Genomic DNA, 18,149 nt, shown 5'->3' with positions numbered 1-18,149 from the left:
TAACAAAAATTTTATTTTTTAAATACAAATCAGATCAAATTTATAATTTGTAGCCGTCGATGTTTTTTACACAAATGTTATTTATTTAAGTTAAAACCTTCCCAAGCCTATTTACTCCCGTATCTTCAATGCTAATAATGCATCGGTCTGAAATTGAAGAATTGAGAAAAGAGATCGATTTGATGGCGTAAGGACTAAGAAGGAAGAGGACATCACACACATCCTTACCAATTAAGCCATGAAAGGCGTCTTTTCGGCGCCCGGTGATTACATCCACTTCAAGTCCCAAGTCCCTCTTCACAAAATCCCAGTATGTTCTTTCTCTTTTCCTTTCTTCTTCTTTTCAATTCCTTTTCTTGTTTCTCCCAATTGCATACTTCTAGGTATTCTTACATCTTCGTTAGTACAGCATGAATAGATTCCAAGATGCGATATGTATGTTCAAATCAAAGGTTCCCTTCGTTGTCGATGCCATAAAATGAAACTATACAGTGGATTGGTCATTTTCGGAACCTCCTTGGTCTTCCACGACATACATGACTGTTTCTACATTCATTATTGGATTCTGCTTGCTATTGAATTATTTTTCTGGCTTGGTGGCTTTTCCGTAGTTGATACCTGTTTCTTTTTGGGAGAGGGGGATTTTCCATTATGCAATTTCATTCATCCTTTTACTTTTTAATTTTCGCAGATTGGCACTAAGCAGTGGCGATATTATGATTTCGGTCCAAAAGTTGTACCTCCACTTATATGTCTTCCTGGAATAGCTGGAACAGCAGATGTATACTACAAACAGATCATGTCATTATCCATGAAGGTACTGCATATTGTGACATCGGAAGCCCTAAATATTATCACATCCAATGTATTTCCACTAATCACCATCAATTGAGAGTGCTATCTTTATGTTGGAATGGCCTAATCTTGATTATTCCATCTTACATGGATAGTGGAGACTCAAGATTAGAAGTTACTTAAAGATCACTTGACCTCATAAAAAAGCCACATGACTTTATGTTCTAATCTTGACCATACATGAATGATTCAATGGTTTAGATTTGATCCACTCGTTCTCACAATTAGTTACTCCTTTTAGTTGATATGCATAGTTGTTGGAATCTTATGATTTGCGATTTGAATCTCACAACACAACAAGCTAGCAATTTGTATTATGTGATGAATTGGAGATAACTTAGAATTATTAGATATATGGATGAATCGGTGCGATTCCTTATTATCGATACGAATCGCATGATCCAATGATTCATTATTTATTTTTTTCTTTTTTGCTTTGCTTTCATCAATTCTCATAAAAGTAATTGAAAAGTCAAAAAAGCTTAAATAGTTAAATTGAATGCACTCTATTTGATTATTCCATTCCTTTGTTTTCATTATTAGGAAATAGGGGTTTCCATAACTAGCAATAGCGCGTTATACACCACGATTTCTGCTATGCACACTACAATTTGCTGTAGTGGTCGTGATAGCAACCAACATAGTCGAAAATTGTGGTGAAATCATACCGCAATAGTGAAGAAGGGTGAAATTCCTCTTTTGGCCGTGGTTTTAGGGTTTCAACGATTTGATTTTGGGGGCAGTTTGGGCTTTTTGCAAAAAAATTCATCTTCCCTTAGTGTGTCTCCTCCGCAAGTCCGCAACTCACTCAAAATCGAAATCCTACCACCCCTACTCCTAACAATCCACCAACTAGCAACCCTACCACCGTCGTTGACCCTTCCAATCTGTACGCAAGCGATTGAACCCTTTCCTTGTGATCAACCCTTTCAGTGATTCTAGTTTGAGACAGAATTTGAAACCCTTTCTTGCATGTGTGCTATTTGAGCGGCTTACCAGCCTTTATCTTGCGAAAACCTCTCTCCTTCTCAGTCTTGACCATCTCTATTCCTTTTTCTCCAGCTGTGACCTCTGTTCCAGCAATGATTCAAAGTCTATTTCTTCTTGTGGTTTGGTGAAATCCATTGGGGATAACCTTTACATGACATCACAATGAATGATATTGATAATATATTTAATTATGAATAAATGTTTATTTTTTAGCATTTAAATGTGTAGTATATTCATAAAACAGGTTCATCTGTAGGACTTTGTTGTTGCACTACCGCTACGTGCTATAGCATTATAGCATTTTCAGGGGTCGGCCACTATTGGCTTTTAGCCGCGTTGGATGACTATGGGGGTTTCTCACAGTCACCCACTCAGTCTATGCATGCTATTTGTCTATTTTATTGCTCTTTTTCATATTTTTGAAATAGAAGCTTCACACATTAACTTGCTTACTCTATATACATCTTATGTGGTCATATCATTGCTCTATTTTTGTTCTTTTGAAACTTAGGCTTCACATAGTCATTTTATGTGACTCAGTTATGACTTATAATTTTGTTTTTTGATATTTATGTTTAAGTTGTTTCGACAACTCCTAGTTGAAATTATTACATTGAGTGTTATACATCGTTTATTTTATGTTTCCAGCTTTTTTTCGTTGTGCTTTTGAATGTTACGATTTGAAACAATTCATGATTCAATAATTAGCTTGGTGGTTCACAATTGAATTGCAATTTGATAACCTTGATATCTATATATAAGCACAAAGCCATGCAAACTAAAAATAAAAAAAAGCTTCGCATAACCCTTTGAGTATATAGGCAACACACGACAAACGTTTAAAATGCACTTTTGCAGCTGAGTACTGCTAAACTGGAGAGAGCAATAACCTAGAAAATCAGCCAACTGCAGGATGAAGTATAATTAATGGTTAAACTTTTGTTGGATAGTTACATGATCTAGTAGCTATCTCTTTACATTATAAATTGTAAGAAAGATTAATGCTAAATATTAGGAATTGAAATTCACAAATGCAATATGAAAGATATTTATTAAATTGGGGGTGGGCATTAGTAATACAATTTGTGTAACAACCAACGGGATAAATAGCACTATGAAACAAAATATTCTTATCATATATTGCCTACTAAAAGGAGTTTACTAGGTTTTAGTTTATTTCTTCGCTGTGTACTTGTATTTGTATATGCTTTCAATAATCCTCATAAATTGGAATTCTATAAGGAGTAACCAAAGGGTTCATTTTGTGCAGGGTTATCGTGTCATATCTGTTGATATACCTCGAGTATGGCATCATACTGACTGGATTCAAGCATTTGAAAAGTTCTTGGATGCTATTGATGTACACCATGTATGATCTCCTCAATCTTTCACCATGTTTTCTACGACCAACTCTTTTCTCATCAAATTGGTATTTAGCTTTATCTGCTGTTTTTCATCTATAAATTTTTGTGAAACCTCTTCTTTAGATTCTAAATGTATAAATTGTTTGCTTTTGAAGTCACTTGTGCTTATTTTGGTATCAAGCAATTTGATATCGTTTCTCTATGTTGGAGAAATTAATCATTCTATTGACAGAGCCCCGTACTGCTAGTTTGCGACTAGTTCAAAAAGAATTATTCTAACATCTGTGGAGGTTCTTATAACTTTTCAGTTTTGAACATTCTCTAATATTCATATATTAGAAAGAAAAAAAAAACTTTTTCCTTTTGTTGTGCACCATTACCGTTTTGTTAGGAGTCGTAACATGTTATGACTTTGGAATTTTGGATATTGTGTTGGATGTCTATATACCTTTACCTTGTGGAGGGGATGATTCCTAGACATTTCCAAGATTTTGGGATATGCTCTTGGATTTAAGTAGGCCAAACAACCCAAGCCTAAGCTAAAGCCTAACCCCAATCTACTAACAACCTTGGAGCATCAGCCCAAGTATAGAACGGTAAACTAAAGTAGGGCTTAACGTTCAGTTTTAAGAACCTTTTTGAACCTACTCACTTAAAATTGCCGATTTCAATGAACTAATTGTTTATAAAGGACAGACCCCCTATGGAAGATACTTGTTATTATTTGTTTCCTTTATTGGTCAGATTATGTTTATAAGTGGAGATAAGATTGGTGAAGAGCTGAGGAACATGAAGAATATTTTTTAGAAACAAGGAGGGTTGAATTTGAATATTATCAGAACCCACAATTGATTTATGGGATCCATCAGCTACAATTATAGTATGGATACCACTAGTAAGGTGATATGAACGAAATGGCTCAGCTAGACAAGTTATATGATAAGTTGAACCAGAATCCACAATCCATGAATTTTTGAAATCATGCAAGAGGCAAGAAGAGATGTAGGGTGTGTGATCTTACCAGACTTAGCCAAAGAACAAATGTCATGTGGCTTCTAAAAGTATCAGCAATAGCCTTAATTGTCTCCAACTCTCCTTGTTGAATAGTCACATATGGGGTTGCTTTACCAAGCTTGTCTAGAACCTGTTGTTTCCCATGAAGGTGAAAGCACATCTTTTGTGTGTCCAGACCCCTTACATTGGATGCACAAACGTCCCATGGACGAAAAAAGAAAGCAGTGCAAAAAGGGTTTGGATAATTACCACGGAAGTTAATGAAGTTTTCGAGAACCCCAAACAGAAATGGAAAGATTAGATCTGAGTAATGGAGGTTCAAGAAAGCCAAAAAAAAACTTGAATATGCAATCTAAACTATGTCCATTGAATGAAGTGAAGGTAAATCTAAAGAGAGGATGGGTCAGAAACGTCGCCGAAATTTTTTTCCGGTGGCGTCTGACAACTGTGGTAGCGATTGGAATGGGACCAGAACCGACACAATCAAAGCACGGCTAGTGAAAAGCGCACTAAAGGCGAAGAACAATCCCGCATGGTAGGTGGCGACTGCGGCTGGAGGCAGATGGTTGCTCTGGAGGCAGGCTTAGGGTTTAGCGGAAGCAGAGGCAGACACCCCAAGTGCACAAGACTCCCCGACTTGAGAGGGTAGGGGTGAGAGTCGATTGTACATAGTCTTATCCTTGCATTTTTGCAAAGAGACTGTTCCCATACTTGAAGCCATTTTATAATGAATTAAATTGATAAATGTTTTTCCTTCCTAGATTTTTTAAGCCAAGTCCTTTTGCAATTTATTTGAAGACACAGCATGTGAGCCTAAATATATTCCAATCCTGCCTAAATTGCAGGCAAGCAAGCCTACTTTTAAACTTTTCATGGTTATTCAAGCTGCTTGTCAGTTACACTGTCTTGCATGAAATTTGTAGTTAAATTTTATGTCTGTTTTTATAAAAGTCCAAATGCTCCTGCCACAAGCATTTCAGTGAGGATGTAGTTTGCTGCTGGAAATACGTTTTGTTTGGTTAAGGCTTAATTTCTGGGCCTTTAATTGCATTTTTCATCGCTAGTATTTTGTAGGATTAATCTCTTCTGGAAGTTAATTCTATCAATGATAGGAAGGAAAATTGCTTACAAAATGAAAGTTAAGCTAACCATACATCTGAATGTATTATTCTTATATTTGTTGAGTATGAATTGTGCTCTATGCAATACATACTTTTAGTAGTTTTTACAACAAAACTCTCCACTAACTGTGTGCATATATGTCCAAATATCTGTCTATGTAATGTCAACTTAATTCAGAATCTATTATTTGGTGACATAGCTTCAAACAACTTGAGAAAATATTTAGTTATCTAATTTAATCTCTGACAGATACATCTTTATGGAACATCACTTGGTGGCTTCCTAGCACAACTCTTTGCTCAGCATCGTCCAAGACGAGTACGGTCATTGGTTCTATCAAATTCATTTTTGGAGACACGAAGTTTCTCTGCTGCAATGCCATGGGCACCCATGTACTTTTCTCAGATTCTAATTTAAAGAGTAATAATAGATATACGTAAGAAATGAGCAAATTGCCTGTGATTTTGTGTCTTTTTTAATTTATGAAAGATGAACAGCAATGTATGCTGACCTAGTGAAATTCCTAGCAAACAAAAGCATCAATGTTTACTTTGCCTGTACAAGCAGGACGATATGCACTGTCAAGAAGTTGTTATAGGTATACTCACACTAATCGCAAGGAAACTATAATTTTTTTTAAATTATTTATTTGTGTGGCAGAAGATGAATTACCCCTTGATAGTCAACTAAACTCTGCATTCTCCATAATTACTATTGTAAGCCCTTGCCGATATATATGGCATGCCTGACCTTGGAATGACAATCTCCCTCTCCTTAAACTTTTTTGTACTAAAAAATAAATAAGATATAATAAAATCTGCATTATCTGTCGTACTTGGGAATTTCTCATTGTATATCCTGATATTTCTTCACTAGATCTATTCTGTTCTCCATCTATTAACTGATCCTGTTTTACTGTTGCATTTTCAGTGTTAGTTGGACTCCTTCTTTTTTGCTGAAGCGGTATGTCTTAACAGGAATTCGTGATGGTCCTCATGAACCATTTATTGCAGATTCAGTGGACTTTGTTGTTTCTCAGGTAATCTTTGTCTTGCTTAATCTGGTGCTTATTAGCTATCTTGCTACTGATGTCTTCCACTATGCTGTGATTTTTCTCGCTTATAGACATCAAAAAGAGTTTCCATTTTACTTCAGATTGTAGGATCTAGTCAACTTTTTTCAGGCACTATTTCTGTAAAATGCAAATCTATATCCTGTTTATAGTAAACTTGTTTCTGTTTGTATTAGTTGTGTTAAATAACTTGTTTGATTTGTAATGTGACTTGATTCAGTAATATGCGACTTGATTCAGGTGGAAACCCTCTCTAGAGAAGACTTGGCCTCCAGATTGTCACTGACAACTGATGATGCTTCAGTGGGATCCCTTCTTCTTTCAGATTCATTTATCACTATAATGGATGTATGTCATCCCAGTCTTAATTTGTTTATTTCTGTATCATGAATGTCATCCCGTTCTGAAAATAATTGCTTTTTCTGCATGGTATTTTTTTCCGTTAATTATTCAGTTTCTAGATTAGAAGGTAACCTTATTGTCTTGGTGTGCCTAGTACAAGCTCTGTTTTTCTGTAATACTCCCTCCCTCTAGTTGATATGCTAAATTCTGCTGGCAGTTATTTCCAAAATCCAGAAACATTTACATTTTGCTTGTGATTTCGTGATAAAAATGTCTAATATTGTTAATAAATATTACTATTTTCTGATTTGCTGTTAAATTAAGACTCAATGAATAGTATGGTATAAGATTTTTTATGACTCTACTTTCTTCATTTTTACATGATCTTGCACCTTTCATAAAGACTAATGACTACTGTGCAATTCCTCAACAAGTAAAAGATCAATTAAGTGAAAGGTATCCTGAGGCAAGACGCGCATATTTGAAAACAGGTGGAGATTTTCCTTTTCTTTCCCGACCGGACGAAGTCAACTTACATCTTCAGGTACATGTGATATCCTACTTTTCTTACTTATTTTACTTGTGATTTGTAGTGGTCATGGATTTATGTTTTTTGTCTGTATCATGGCAGTTGCACCTTAGGCGGGTTGGTGTGGAAGCTCGGCCAGATTTGGTTCCCAGTATTCCTAAAGGTGATCTTGGAGGAAGTCCAAGCAAAGAAAATGATGGAGATCGACTCTGACAAGTCACGTAAGGATGACAAAAGAGACTCAGAAAATCCATCGGCTGAAAGTGAGATACATACTACCCCAGAAAGCTCAGAATCCCATAATTTAGAAAACCAGCCACTTGAAAGTTCAGAATGTTGTCACCTGGATCATGAAGTCACCTTATATGTCTTTCCTGTTGTATTCACAAAGGAAAAGAACATAGTGCCTCCAGAAACTCATGTACATTTCATGACGGAATATATTGTTCTTTTTTATCTTCTTCGTTACATCAGTTCACGGTACATTATCTGGAACTATTCTTTGGAATTTAGGCAAGTTGTGTAAGTTGGAATCTTTTGGATATACTCTGTATCATGAGAATTGAGTGCGTCAAAGAAAGTTGCTAAGCTCGATCTTATTGTGGACTGGATTTCTGAGTTCCTTTGCCTTGTGAACTTGAGTTATGTCCTTTGTAAGTTTTCCTTTGAAATTCGAAGGTAGTAAATAAATTGTTAAACCATCAAATTTCATATTTCTTGCTTTAAGCTTTTTACTAGATGATTGACATGAGAATGCTTTGTAAAATTTCTTTGTTCGGATTTTGGAATGTATCCATGTTAAAAATTCCTACTTTTTCTTTATTTATTTGATTGCTTTGATCTTAAAACGAATGTGATTATGGTTCAAAATGATAACAGACCATAAAAATGTATTCTGAATGTGTAAATTCAATTAAATATATAATTTACCGACTAACAGGCTATTTGTAAAATTTAAATGAGTAGAATAATAAAGATACTTCGAATTGAAGTTATCAATATTAGATGTAAACCAAACAATCATATTTGTATTAATATCAACATAATTTAGAAATTAAAGTAATTATACAGTAATAACTATTGTAATACTAATTTTCAAAGTAACAGGATTAATATTATTTTAACAAATAATAAATATTTATTTAAAATCTAAAATATAATATTAAATTAAATTAGTAAAGAAAGTACAAATTATATGTATATATACATATATGAAATTTTCATGTAATCTTTATGAAATTTTCATGTGATCTTTATGAACATTATTTCATGTGTTGTTAATGAAAATATTATTTCACGTGATCTTTGTGAATAAAACTTTTTATCTTTTATATTTTAATTTGGTTTGGCCTATAAACTTTAGTTTGCAACTTAGTAGACTTTACAAGTCGTGTTAGCCTTTTTACTTTTTTATAATAGGTCGAGCCAGATCTATAAATCAAGTCTTTAATAAGCTATAGGCTAGTATAGACTCTAAATGTTTTATATAGGCTTAAGCTATTAAAGACAAAGTCTGGCCTAATCTGACCATTTACATCCCTATCTGTAATACTAGCGTCACCACTCGCACCGCATGATTGCAACTGAGAAACATAGTGAAAGACTCTGATATCAAATTGATGGAATCCAAATTTATTAATCTGAAATATAAGAAAACATAAATGGAAACAAGCTCCTTACAAACACATAAACCAAAAAGATCTCAACTTACCCTTAGAACCAACTACCCTAAGCTCCAAGATAACCCCAAATTTCCCACTCTTCACTCAAGACATGCCTATCCCACTCTACACATTTCCTCTTTTTATTCCCTCTTCCAAAAATATTCTAAAACATTTTCCTAACAAACTGACTACTTACTCACCATATTCAGGCCCATCATGTACAAATTTGGTAGAATAATTAATTTAGGAGAATTTTATGGTGAATTAAATTTTATTGCTACTGGTCTGTCAATGAAGTAGTACACTGTGACCTGCATAGTACGACGGTTTTACACAACGATTTTTATCTCTAAACATGTGCATCAACATGAAGTCATGAAGTCTTCAATTTCTTTTCTTTATTTTCTTAAATAGAAAATAAATGATTTTGTTTTCAAATTACTTATCGTTTGAAATTATGTATAAGAACATAATTTAGAGTCTTCATAGTTTTTGTAGAGGTAGTGACACATATTACACGATAATTTAGTTTGCAACATTTGATTGTGATTTCCGAAGATGTTGGAAAAATCATAACTTGCGAGTTATTTTCCAAACTTATCAAAAGAATTTATGTTAATTGATGGTTTTGGCTTGGCCACCACTCCCGGGACTGAAAGATAAGGGGACAGAATAATTTTCTATTGAAGAATATTGAAATTAATAATCTTGTTTTACAGTCTTTCATGTTTGTTAATCAGTGTCAAGCAGTTACTGAATAGCTACTTTTGGATACCGCTTTCTTTCTTAATAATATATCCCATGTGGAGATATCCCATACGTTTAGAAAAGGTAATACTGTGGCAGATTGGCTTGCAAATCAGGCTTTTGGGCGTGATTGGAACATTCATATCTTTGACGAGATCCCCACTGGATGCAACCATCTTGTGTTCAAGGACTTGATGGGTGTCTCGACACCGAGAATGATCCCCAGTTAGTTCCCTTTTGTGTTTATTTCCGTTTTTGTTTCAAATATATATATATATATATATATATATATATATATATATATATATATATATATATATATATCCCCATGTGCTGCAATAATTGGATTCCTTTTGACTGAGTAAAAAAACCAAAAAAAATTACTCCCAATATTCTTACATATTTACAAAAAAATTATTTTCCAGATATACGATAACCTTTCAGTAGTAACTTTATCAATGCTCTAGACTTGACCAGTATAACATATCAGCATTAATATTAGCATAATGTACCCAAAAAATAAAGTATGCTAATATCAGATACTAGCATTATATTGTGAATTCAAAGTTAAAAAATCGTAAAGTAGTGGATTTGTGCTGTTACGGGTTTAGAGATACATGGACGAATTTTAGACTCTTTTGGGGAAGCAGTCGATCATAAATTTCTAATAGTACATTCCTAAAGTTTCGATTTGAATCAATAAAAATGCTCTGATGCGCCTTTAATAAAAGATCCAAGCACATTAGTTACTAATTAGTTATATACAAATGTTTAGGGTGAGATTTCTTTATGCTGATTATTATTTGTAATTTTGGGAATTAGGTTGGGGAATTAAGAGAGGGAATAGGAAAGCTCTCAAAGCTAGGTAGTTGTCTTGAAGTGGAGTTTTCACTTTTCTATGTTGGTTATTACTTGTTGTAATTTCTGAATTCTGTTGATATTAATATAAATATGATGATTTGGTTTACATCTGGTGTTGGTAAACTTTAATTCGAATGATACTATTATTCTGTCAATTTGGTATCAAAGCACTTTCGATCTAGGGATGCTTTTGGTCCAAACTCTTGAGAGACTAAAAGTCATAGTAGGAATCAGAGATTTCGAGCTTAGAGAAATGTTGAAGAAAATTATAAATGAGGTATTAGGGAAGTCAGAGAGTTTTTGAAAAAAAAAACGAAGAAAAAAAAGCAAGAAAATGCAACAACAAGGAAAGAAGAAGAAGAAAAAGAAAAAAGGAAAAATCAAAAGAAGGAAACGTAGAAAGAGCAGAAGAAGAAATCAAAAAAGAAGAAAAAGAAAAAAAATGGTTGAAGAAAACCAGAGAAAGAAGAAGAAGAAGAAAAAGAAAGTAACAGAAGGAAAAGAAAAAGCGAAAGGAAGAAGACGAATAAATAGATGGAAACACCGAAGAAGAAGTGGATGCTAATGACGTTGCAGAGAAAGGAAAAAATAAAGATGCAGAAGAAGAAGCGCAAGAAAATGAAGAAGATAAAAAGGAAGAAGAAAAGGTAAAGATTGAAGAAGAAAAAGATGAAACTAGAGCAGAGGTGATACACGATGTGACTGATCTGAACCGTATCATGGAATTGCCTCAACAGGTGGAAGAAAGGGAAACAGTTCAGGTTCAAGTCGCATCTCCATTTGGGAATCATGTAGGGGTATTCATCAACCGATTCAAACCGCGATTACTCAACCGAAAAATCGATAATTGAATTAACCGAAAAATCAAAAACCGAAATTTTTTTTGCATATTTTAATTGGATTAGATCGATTTTCAGTTTGGTTGGTGAAAATCGATCCAATCCAAACTGATCCAATGTATTATGTATTTATTATTTTCGAAAGATTGTGACTTAGAATCTTGTTGTTTTTGTAGACTTGGAATCTTCGTTGTTTTGAGGACTTGGAATCTTATATGTTATTGATAGCAAACTATCTTGTTTTAATTTTTTATTGTCTATTATTGGCACCAGAAAGAAAATGACAGAGTACACAAGTGCCAATGATCCAAATAACAACAACAAGAATACAAATGACACTGAATTCACACTTTTATTAATGGATAACCAAACTATCTCACCACCGTGAAAATAGCTTGTGACAATACAAGGAAATTTAAGAACAATAATTGAAAGTGCAGTATCTCAGAACCTCCCTCTCTCAATCATCTACCCGATTGAAAGAGATACACTAGTAACCCATACCCATGGTAGCAGCTGGTACTCTCTTCCCAGTGCTCACAACCCTTAACCGACTCCAAAAATATGCTCCCCCTATTCCCCACTAACTAACTTATATGCTACTTCCTCCCCTTCGCTCTCTTCACCACCAATTTTCCCTTCCCCATTCACAGCTTGCCACGTGTCCATGCTTGTAACCAACTTTGTTTTGCCCTTAGCTTCCTTAACCCTTCTCTCATGGCCCTTATGTTTATACACTTTATCATATGGCTGGAGATGCCCATCAATACCCCCCTTCAAAATTCACCTTGTCCTCGAGGTGAAATGAGGGCCAGTGATTCTTAAAATCTAGCAAATTCTCTCATGTATTCTCACAGTTCGGCAACTCATCTCGTTTCACCAGAATCTTCACTTGCCCATCTAACAGACGTCAAGCTTGAAGGATAGCAGCCAGCTGGACTTGTAACTCCAATGAATTAGTTAAACACCGTGGTAAATCCAACACTTGGATAGAAGGATGAATTACCCGTTTCAACTGTGACACATGAAAAATCGAGTGTATTTTTGAGTATGAAGGCAGCTCTAGTCTATAAGCTATGGGGCCCACTTGGTCAATGATTTCAAAAGGCCCATAAAATCGCGGGCTTAATTTTTGATTGATCCTTCTTGCGAAGGATTTTAACTTGTATGGCTGAATTTTCAAAAAAACTTCTCCCCTACTGAGAACTTTTCCTCCCTACGATGCTTATCTGCTTGTATCTTCATTCTATGTTGCGCTTGCTGCAACTTCTGTTTGAGCTCGTCTAAAATGGCATCACGAGCACCCAACCAAGCATCCACTGCTGCCTGTCGTAAATGAAATAATCACCGGAGGATCTCGGCCATACAAAGCACGAAAAGGATTTGGATTGACTGGTTGTATGAAGTGTTGAACCAGAATTCAGCCCAAGAAAGCCATTTTGCCCAACTCTTGGGGTGACCATTAGCAAAACACCTTAGATAGGTCTCTAATGTTCGATTAACAACCTCTGTTTGGCCATCCGTTTGTGGGTGGTAAGCGGAGCTGAATCGCAGTTTGCTGTTAGTTCGCTTGAACAGCTCACACCAAAAATTACTAAGAAAAATACGATCACGATCAGATACAATTGATTTGGGAATCCCGTGTATACGGATTACCTCTCTCATGAAGACAGCAGCCACCTTTTGTGCGTCATATGGATCTTTGAGGGTCATAAAGTGGGCATACTTGGTGAGTCTATCCACTACCACTAGTATGGTATCAACCTCCTGAGAATTTGGTAGGCCACTAATGAAATCCATTGAAATCTCCTCCCAAACTTGTTCGGGAATAGCCAACGGTTGTAAAAGTCCAGCTGGTTTCCGATTCCTGTACTTTTGTTGTTGACATATATTACAAGCCTGAACAAACTCAGCCACATCTTTTCGCATCCTTTTCCAAAAAAAACACTGCTGCCACCCTCTTGAACGTTCTCAACTCCCCTGAGTGACCACCCCATGGAGATGAGTGGAATTCTTGCAGAATGTTAGTAATTTGAAGAGAAGATCTAGGAAGGACTAATCTATTCTTAAACCATAAACAGCCCTTTGATACATGATACCCCGGGTGTGATTTTTCATCCAATAACACCTCAGTCATAATTTTCTTTGTTGCTGGATACTGCATTACCTCTTCTGACAGCCCTTGCAAATCTGGACTATTGACTAGTGTGAGCTCTTTGCAATCCATAACACGTGACAGCGCATCCGCAACAGCATTCTCAACTCCTGGCTTATATTGTATCTCAAATCATATCCCATTAGCTTCGCAACCCATCTTTGCTGCCCTTCAACCATAAGCCTTTGTTCTGTCAAATATTTAAGACTTTGTTGGACTGTTCTAATCAAGAAATGGCGGCCTAACAAATAATGGTGCCATTTAGTAACTGCAAACACAATAGCCTTGAGCTCCCTTTCATAAACGGACAAGGATTTATCCATTACAGAAAAAGCCTTGCTGAGGAAAGCAATCGGGTGACCCAGTTTCATCAAGACAACCCTCATTCCCACACCGGAAGCATCTATTTCCACTACAAAAATGTCATCAAAATTTGGGAGTGCCAGTAACTGTAACATTTCTTGTTGTAGAGCTTCAAACGCCAATTGGGCTTTTGCACTCCATACAAATTTATCTTTTTTTAGTAGTTGGGTTAATGGTTGAGCAATTTGACCATATCGTTTAACAAATCGTCTATAGTAACCGGCCAGCCCCAAGAAACCTCTAAGACCCTTCAAATTATGAGAAACTGGCCACTGTTGTACTGCTGTCAATTTTTGTGGGTCTGCTTTTACTCCCTCTTGCAAAACCAGATGACCCAGATACTCCAATTCCCTTTTTGCAAAAGTGCATTTTTTTTAAATTCGCACAGAAGCAATGATGTTTCAGTATTTCTAGAACCACTCGTAAGTGACCCACTTGTTGTTCCACATTCTCACTATATACCAGAATGTCATCAAAAAATACTAGGACGAACTTCTTGAGATAGGGCTTAAAAACAGTATTCATTAATGCCTGAAAAGTAGAAAGGGCATTTCTCAATCCAAAAGGCATTACGAGATATTCGTAATGTCCCTCAAGGGTACGAAAAGCAATTTTTTCTATATCCTCGACTCGCATACGGATTTGATTATAACCCGATTTGAGGTCAAACTTGGAGAAAATCTCAACCCCATTTAATTCATCCAAAAGTTCATCAATTATGGGAAGAGGAAATTTGTCAAGAATAGTTACCTTGTTCAAAGCCCTGTCATCCACGCAAAAACGCCAACTCCCATCTTTTTTCCTGACTAGGATGAGTGGGCTCGAATACGGACTGCAACTTGGCCTGATCATCCCTGCTACCAGCATTTCTTTAATGAACTTTTCGATCTCTTCCTTCTGGTAATAAGGATAGCGATATGGTCGTATGTTCGGGATTTATGCATCGGGCTTCAGCATTATCTTGTGATCATAATCCCTGGATGGTGGCAGTGCAGAGGGAAGTTGAAACACCTCTTCATACTGATGGAGCAGTTCTGAAATTTCCGGAATATCAATTAATGGATCATTTAATTCCATTAACAAATATCCCAGTTCCACGTAATACCCTTCGATACCCTTTCGCCATGAACGAGTCATCCCTTTGTATGACACCTTGCTACATGTTAGCTTCGGATCTCCCTTCAAAGTCACCATCGTCCCTTGCCACGGAATTCACAGTATCCGCTCCCTGAAATTTGCTTGGATATCTCCCAACCCGTCTAACCATGTGAACCCTAACACCAGATCTACATCTTTGAGCATGAAGACATAAAAATCTTGTGTTACTGAAAGAGTGGGTAGCTCCAACGTGACCCCTTACACATTCCCTTTCCTTGTACTTGATATCCATCCCCCACCGCTACCTCAAAAGAATCAGAATTATTTATCTGCAGTCCCACCCTCTCCACCGAGTCCTCACTGATAAAGTTATGAGAAGCTCCGGTGTCAATCAAACCAGCATCGTATGTCCCCGAATCTCACCCCAAAGTTTCAAGGAACAATTACCACACTTTGCATGTTGAGTTGGAGAACCTCGTTGGCTTCTCCCTCTTCTTCCCCCGTGTTCCGTCTCCTCCTCGGTTGTCTCCCTTGTGCTCTCGTCCAAAACCATGACGAACAACTGCGGGTTCGGGCAAACGTGACCCGGTCCAAATGGTCCATCACAGCCGAAACAAAGGTTGCGACGACGATGCTCTGCGATCTCCTCTGGTGTTAAGCGACGGAACTGATTTTCTCGGCGACCCTCCGTACCTGTGGCCAACGTTCCCCAGCGTTGCGTCGTCCCCTCTGATTCCAATCCTCCTTTCCCATTACGATTAGGGTTCCCATTGGTATTACTAGCGGCCAAAGATTGGGTCATTTGGTTTGTGTTTTGTTCGGCTGACAAATTAGGCCCATTTTCCCCCCACTTAAGTCCCCTATTGTTGTTAGTAAGGGCTGCCTTCCTTCCAAGTCCATTTCCGCTAACGGACCAAGATGCGTTACGGCCCAAATACCCTTCACTTCTGCCCATCACACGTTCCCTCTCCTCTACGCGTTGGGCAAGTAACATCATGTTGCCTAAGTCCTCTGGCGCATGTAAGCGGAGCTTCGCCCTTATCTCTGGTTTCAACCCCGTTAAGAAGGAGGCCTGCATCATCTCCTCGTTTGCATGTCTCAACGGCGCGGATAAAACCTCAAATTGATTACGGAATTCTGTCACCGTCCCTATCTGTTTCAGCTCCATCAACGACTCATATGGGTTCCCTGATGGCGAAGCATGAAAATGTTGCAGATCGCAGAACGAAATATCATCCAATCTACCAACGGATTTCGTGGTTCCCACCACTGAAACCAGCTGAGGGCCTCCCCTTCCAAGCAAATCGCAGTCGTTTCTACTTGTTCCTCCGGTGGTATTCTGTTGACTTGGAAATATCGTTCCGCGCGGAAAATCCACCCGTAAGGATCATTGCCTGTGAAATAAGGGACTTCCACCCTATGCATCCTCTCTTCGTTCCTAATTGGGCGTGTGTTTGTTTCATTCGTACTTCCATGGCGTTCACCTCCTACATCGTTTGATCCACCATGATGACCGCATCTTTCCATCTCTTGAAGCGTCCGCATTATTTCAGCAATATTCAGATCAATCTGATGAATTCCCTCTTCTGTTTCTCCCACTCTAGCCTCTAATAATTCCATTCTATGATCCATGTTTCTCGTTAGCACCATCCAAGTTTCCCGGGAAAGTGCTTTGATACCAAATATTGGCACCAGAAAGAAAATGACAAAGTACACAAGCGCCAATGATCCAAATAACAACAAGAATACAAATGACACTGAATTCACACTTTTATTAATGGATAACCAAACTATCTCACCACCGTGAAAATAGCTTGTGACAGTACAAGGAAATTTAAGAACAGTAATTGAAAGTGCAGTATCTCAGAACCTCCCTCTCTCAATCATCTACCCGATTGAAAGAGATACACTAGTAACCCATACCCATGGCAGCAGCTAGTACTCTCTTCCCAGTGCTCGCAACCCTTAACCGACTCCAAAAATATGCTCCCCCTATTCCCCACTAACTAACTTGTATGCTGCTTCCTCCCCTTCGCTCTCTTCCCCACCAATTTTCCCTTCCCCATTCACAGCTTGCCACATGTCCATGCTTGTAACTAACTTTGTTTTGCCCTTAGCTTCCTTAACTCTTCTCTCATGGGCCTTACGTTTATACACTTTATCATATGGCTGAAGAGGCCCATCATCTATTAATCTATTTTAACTCTTCATGAGTTTTAAGACTTGTTTTAGTTTGAAGACTTGAATTTTTCAATAGTTTGTAACTTTGAATGGCTTTATTTTGATATAGCTAATGATTTGTATGACTAAAATTTTAGGCTTTTCGAAGAACCGAAAACTGATTCAATCCAAACCGAATAAAATTGGATTGGATTTAAAAAAAAACCATACCAAATAAATGATTAAATAATCAAATCGAGGGGGTTGGATCAGATAATTTTTGCTTCAAAATCGATCCAATCCATAACACGAACACCCCAAGAATCATAGACATGGAGCTGTAATTGGAGAAGGAACCCACATGCGTCCAACCTTTACCACTGGCCAATAACAACTCCAATCAACGCACAAGTAATAGGCTTAATGAAGGACGCAACGAACCAGGCCTAATAGGAACAAATAGACGAAGTGGGTCTAATGCAGCAGGATTGCAAGATACAGCCCAAACCGTAGGGACCCTAAATCATGCAAATTGCCATGTTTCCACAGACAGAAGTTCAGCCACCATAAGAAAAAATGATCCTAACAGTGGGGCAAAAGGGGAACACTTCAGGTGGTTGCCGGAGGTGCTTCATATGTGAGGCGCCTTCTTCACCAAACCAGGCTTGTCATAGCCAGTTAACGTTAATTTTAACGCGAATTTAGATAGAAAAATATAACTTTTTGGTCAATATATATATTCGTGTCTGTTCACAACACAAAGTACGAATAGTAATTGATAATTTTTTTTGATAAGGAGTTAGGATACTCAAACTTATGCTTTAGTGATTTTAATATCTTCTTCTATTTTTTTTTATATTATTAATTTATTTATATATATCTATTTACATTTCTTGTGTGTTTTTCATGTTGGTGGGTACCTATGAACTTGAGCTAAAAAGAGAAGGGTAACTTCTACAATGGCAAAGGCATAC

At 36.9% G+C, this 18,149-nt stretch overlaps 1 protein-coding gene across 1 annotated transcript; it reads left to right on the top strand.

Moving 5' to 3' along the window:
- Positions 1–8,007, top strand: LOC133293672 (uncharacterized). Its single transcript, XM_061492272.1, is given in 9 exon segments — positions 1–310; positions 692–817; positions 3,116–3,214; positions 5,595–5,737; positions 6,276–6,384; positions 6,658–6,765; positions 7,163–7,303; positions 7,391–7,492; positions 7,494–8,007. Coding segments are annotated over 9 exon segments (1,221 nt in total). The 5' UTR covers positions 1–238; the 3' UTR covers positions 7,815–8,007.
- The last annotated feature ends 10,142 nt before the right edge of the window (positions 8,008–18,149 follow it).

Source organism: Gastrolobium bilobum, unplaced genomic scaffold (genome assembly GCF_033153095.1).
Source record: "Gastrolobium bilobum isolate Gb01-03AN ecotype WA unplaced genomic scaffold, APGP_CSIRO_Gbil_v1 utg762, whole genome shotgun sequence".
Taxonomy (NCBI): domain Eukaryota; kingdom Viridiplantae; phylum Streptophyta; class Magnoliopsida; order Fabales; family Fabaceae; genus Gastrolobium; species Gastrolobium bilobum.
Note: the sequence above shows the minus strand (reverse complement) of the source record. Positions and strands in the feature narration are given on the sequence as shown.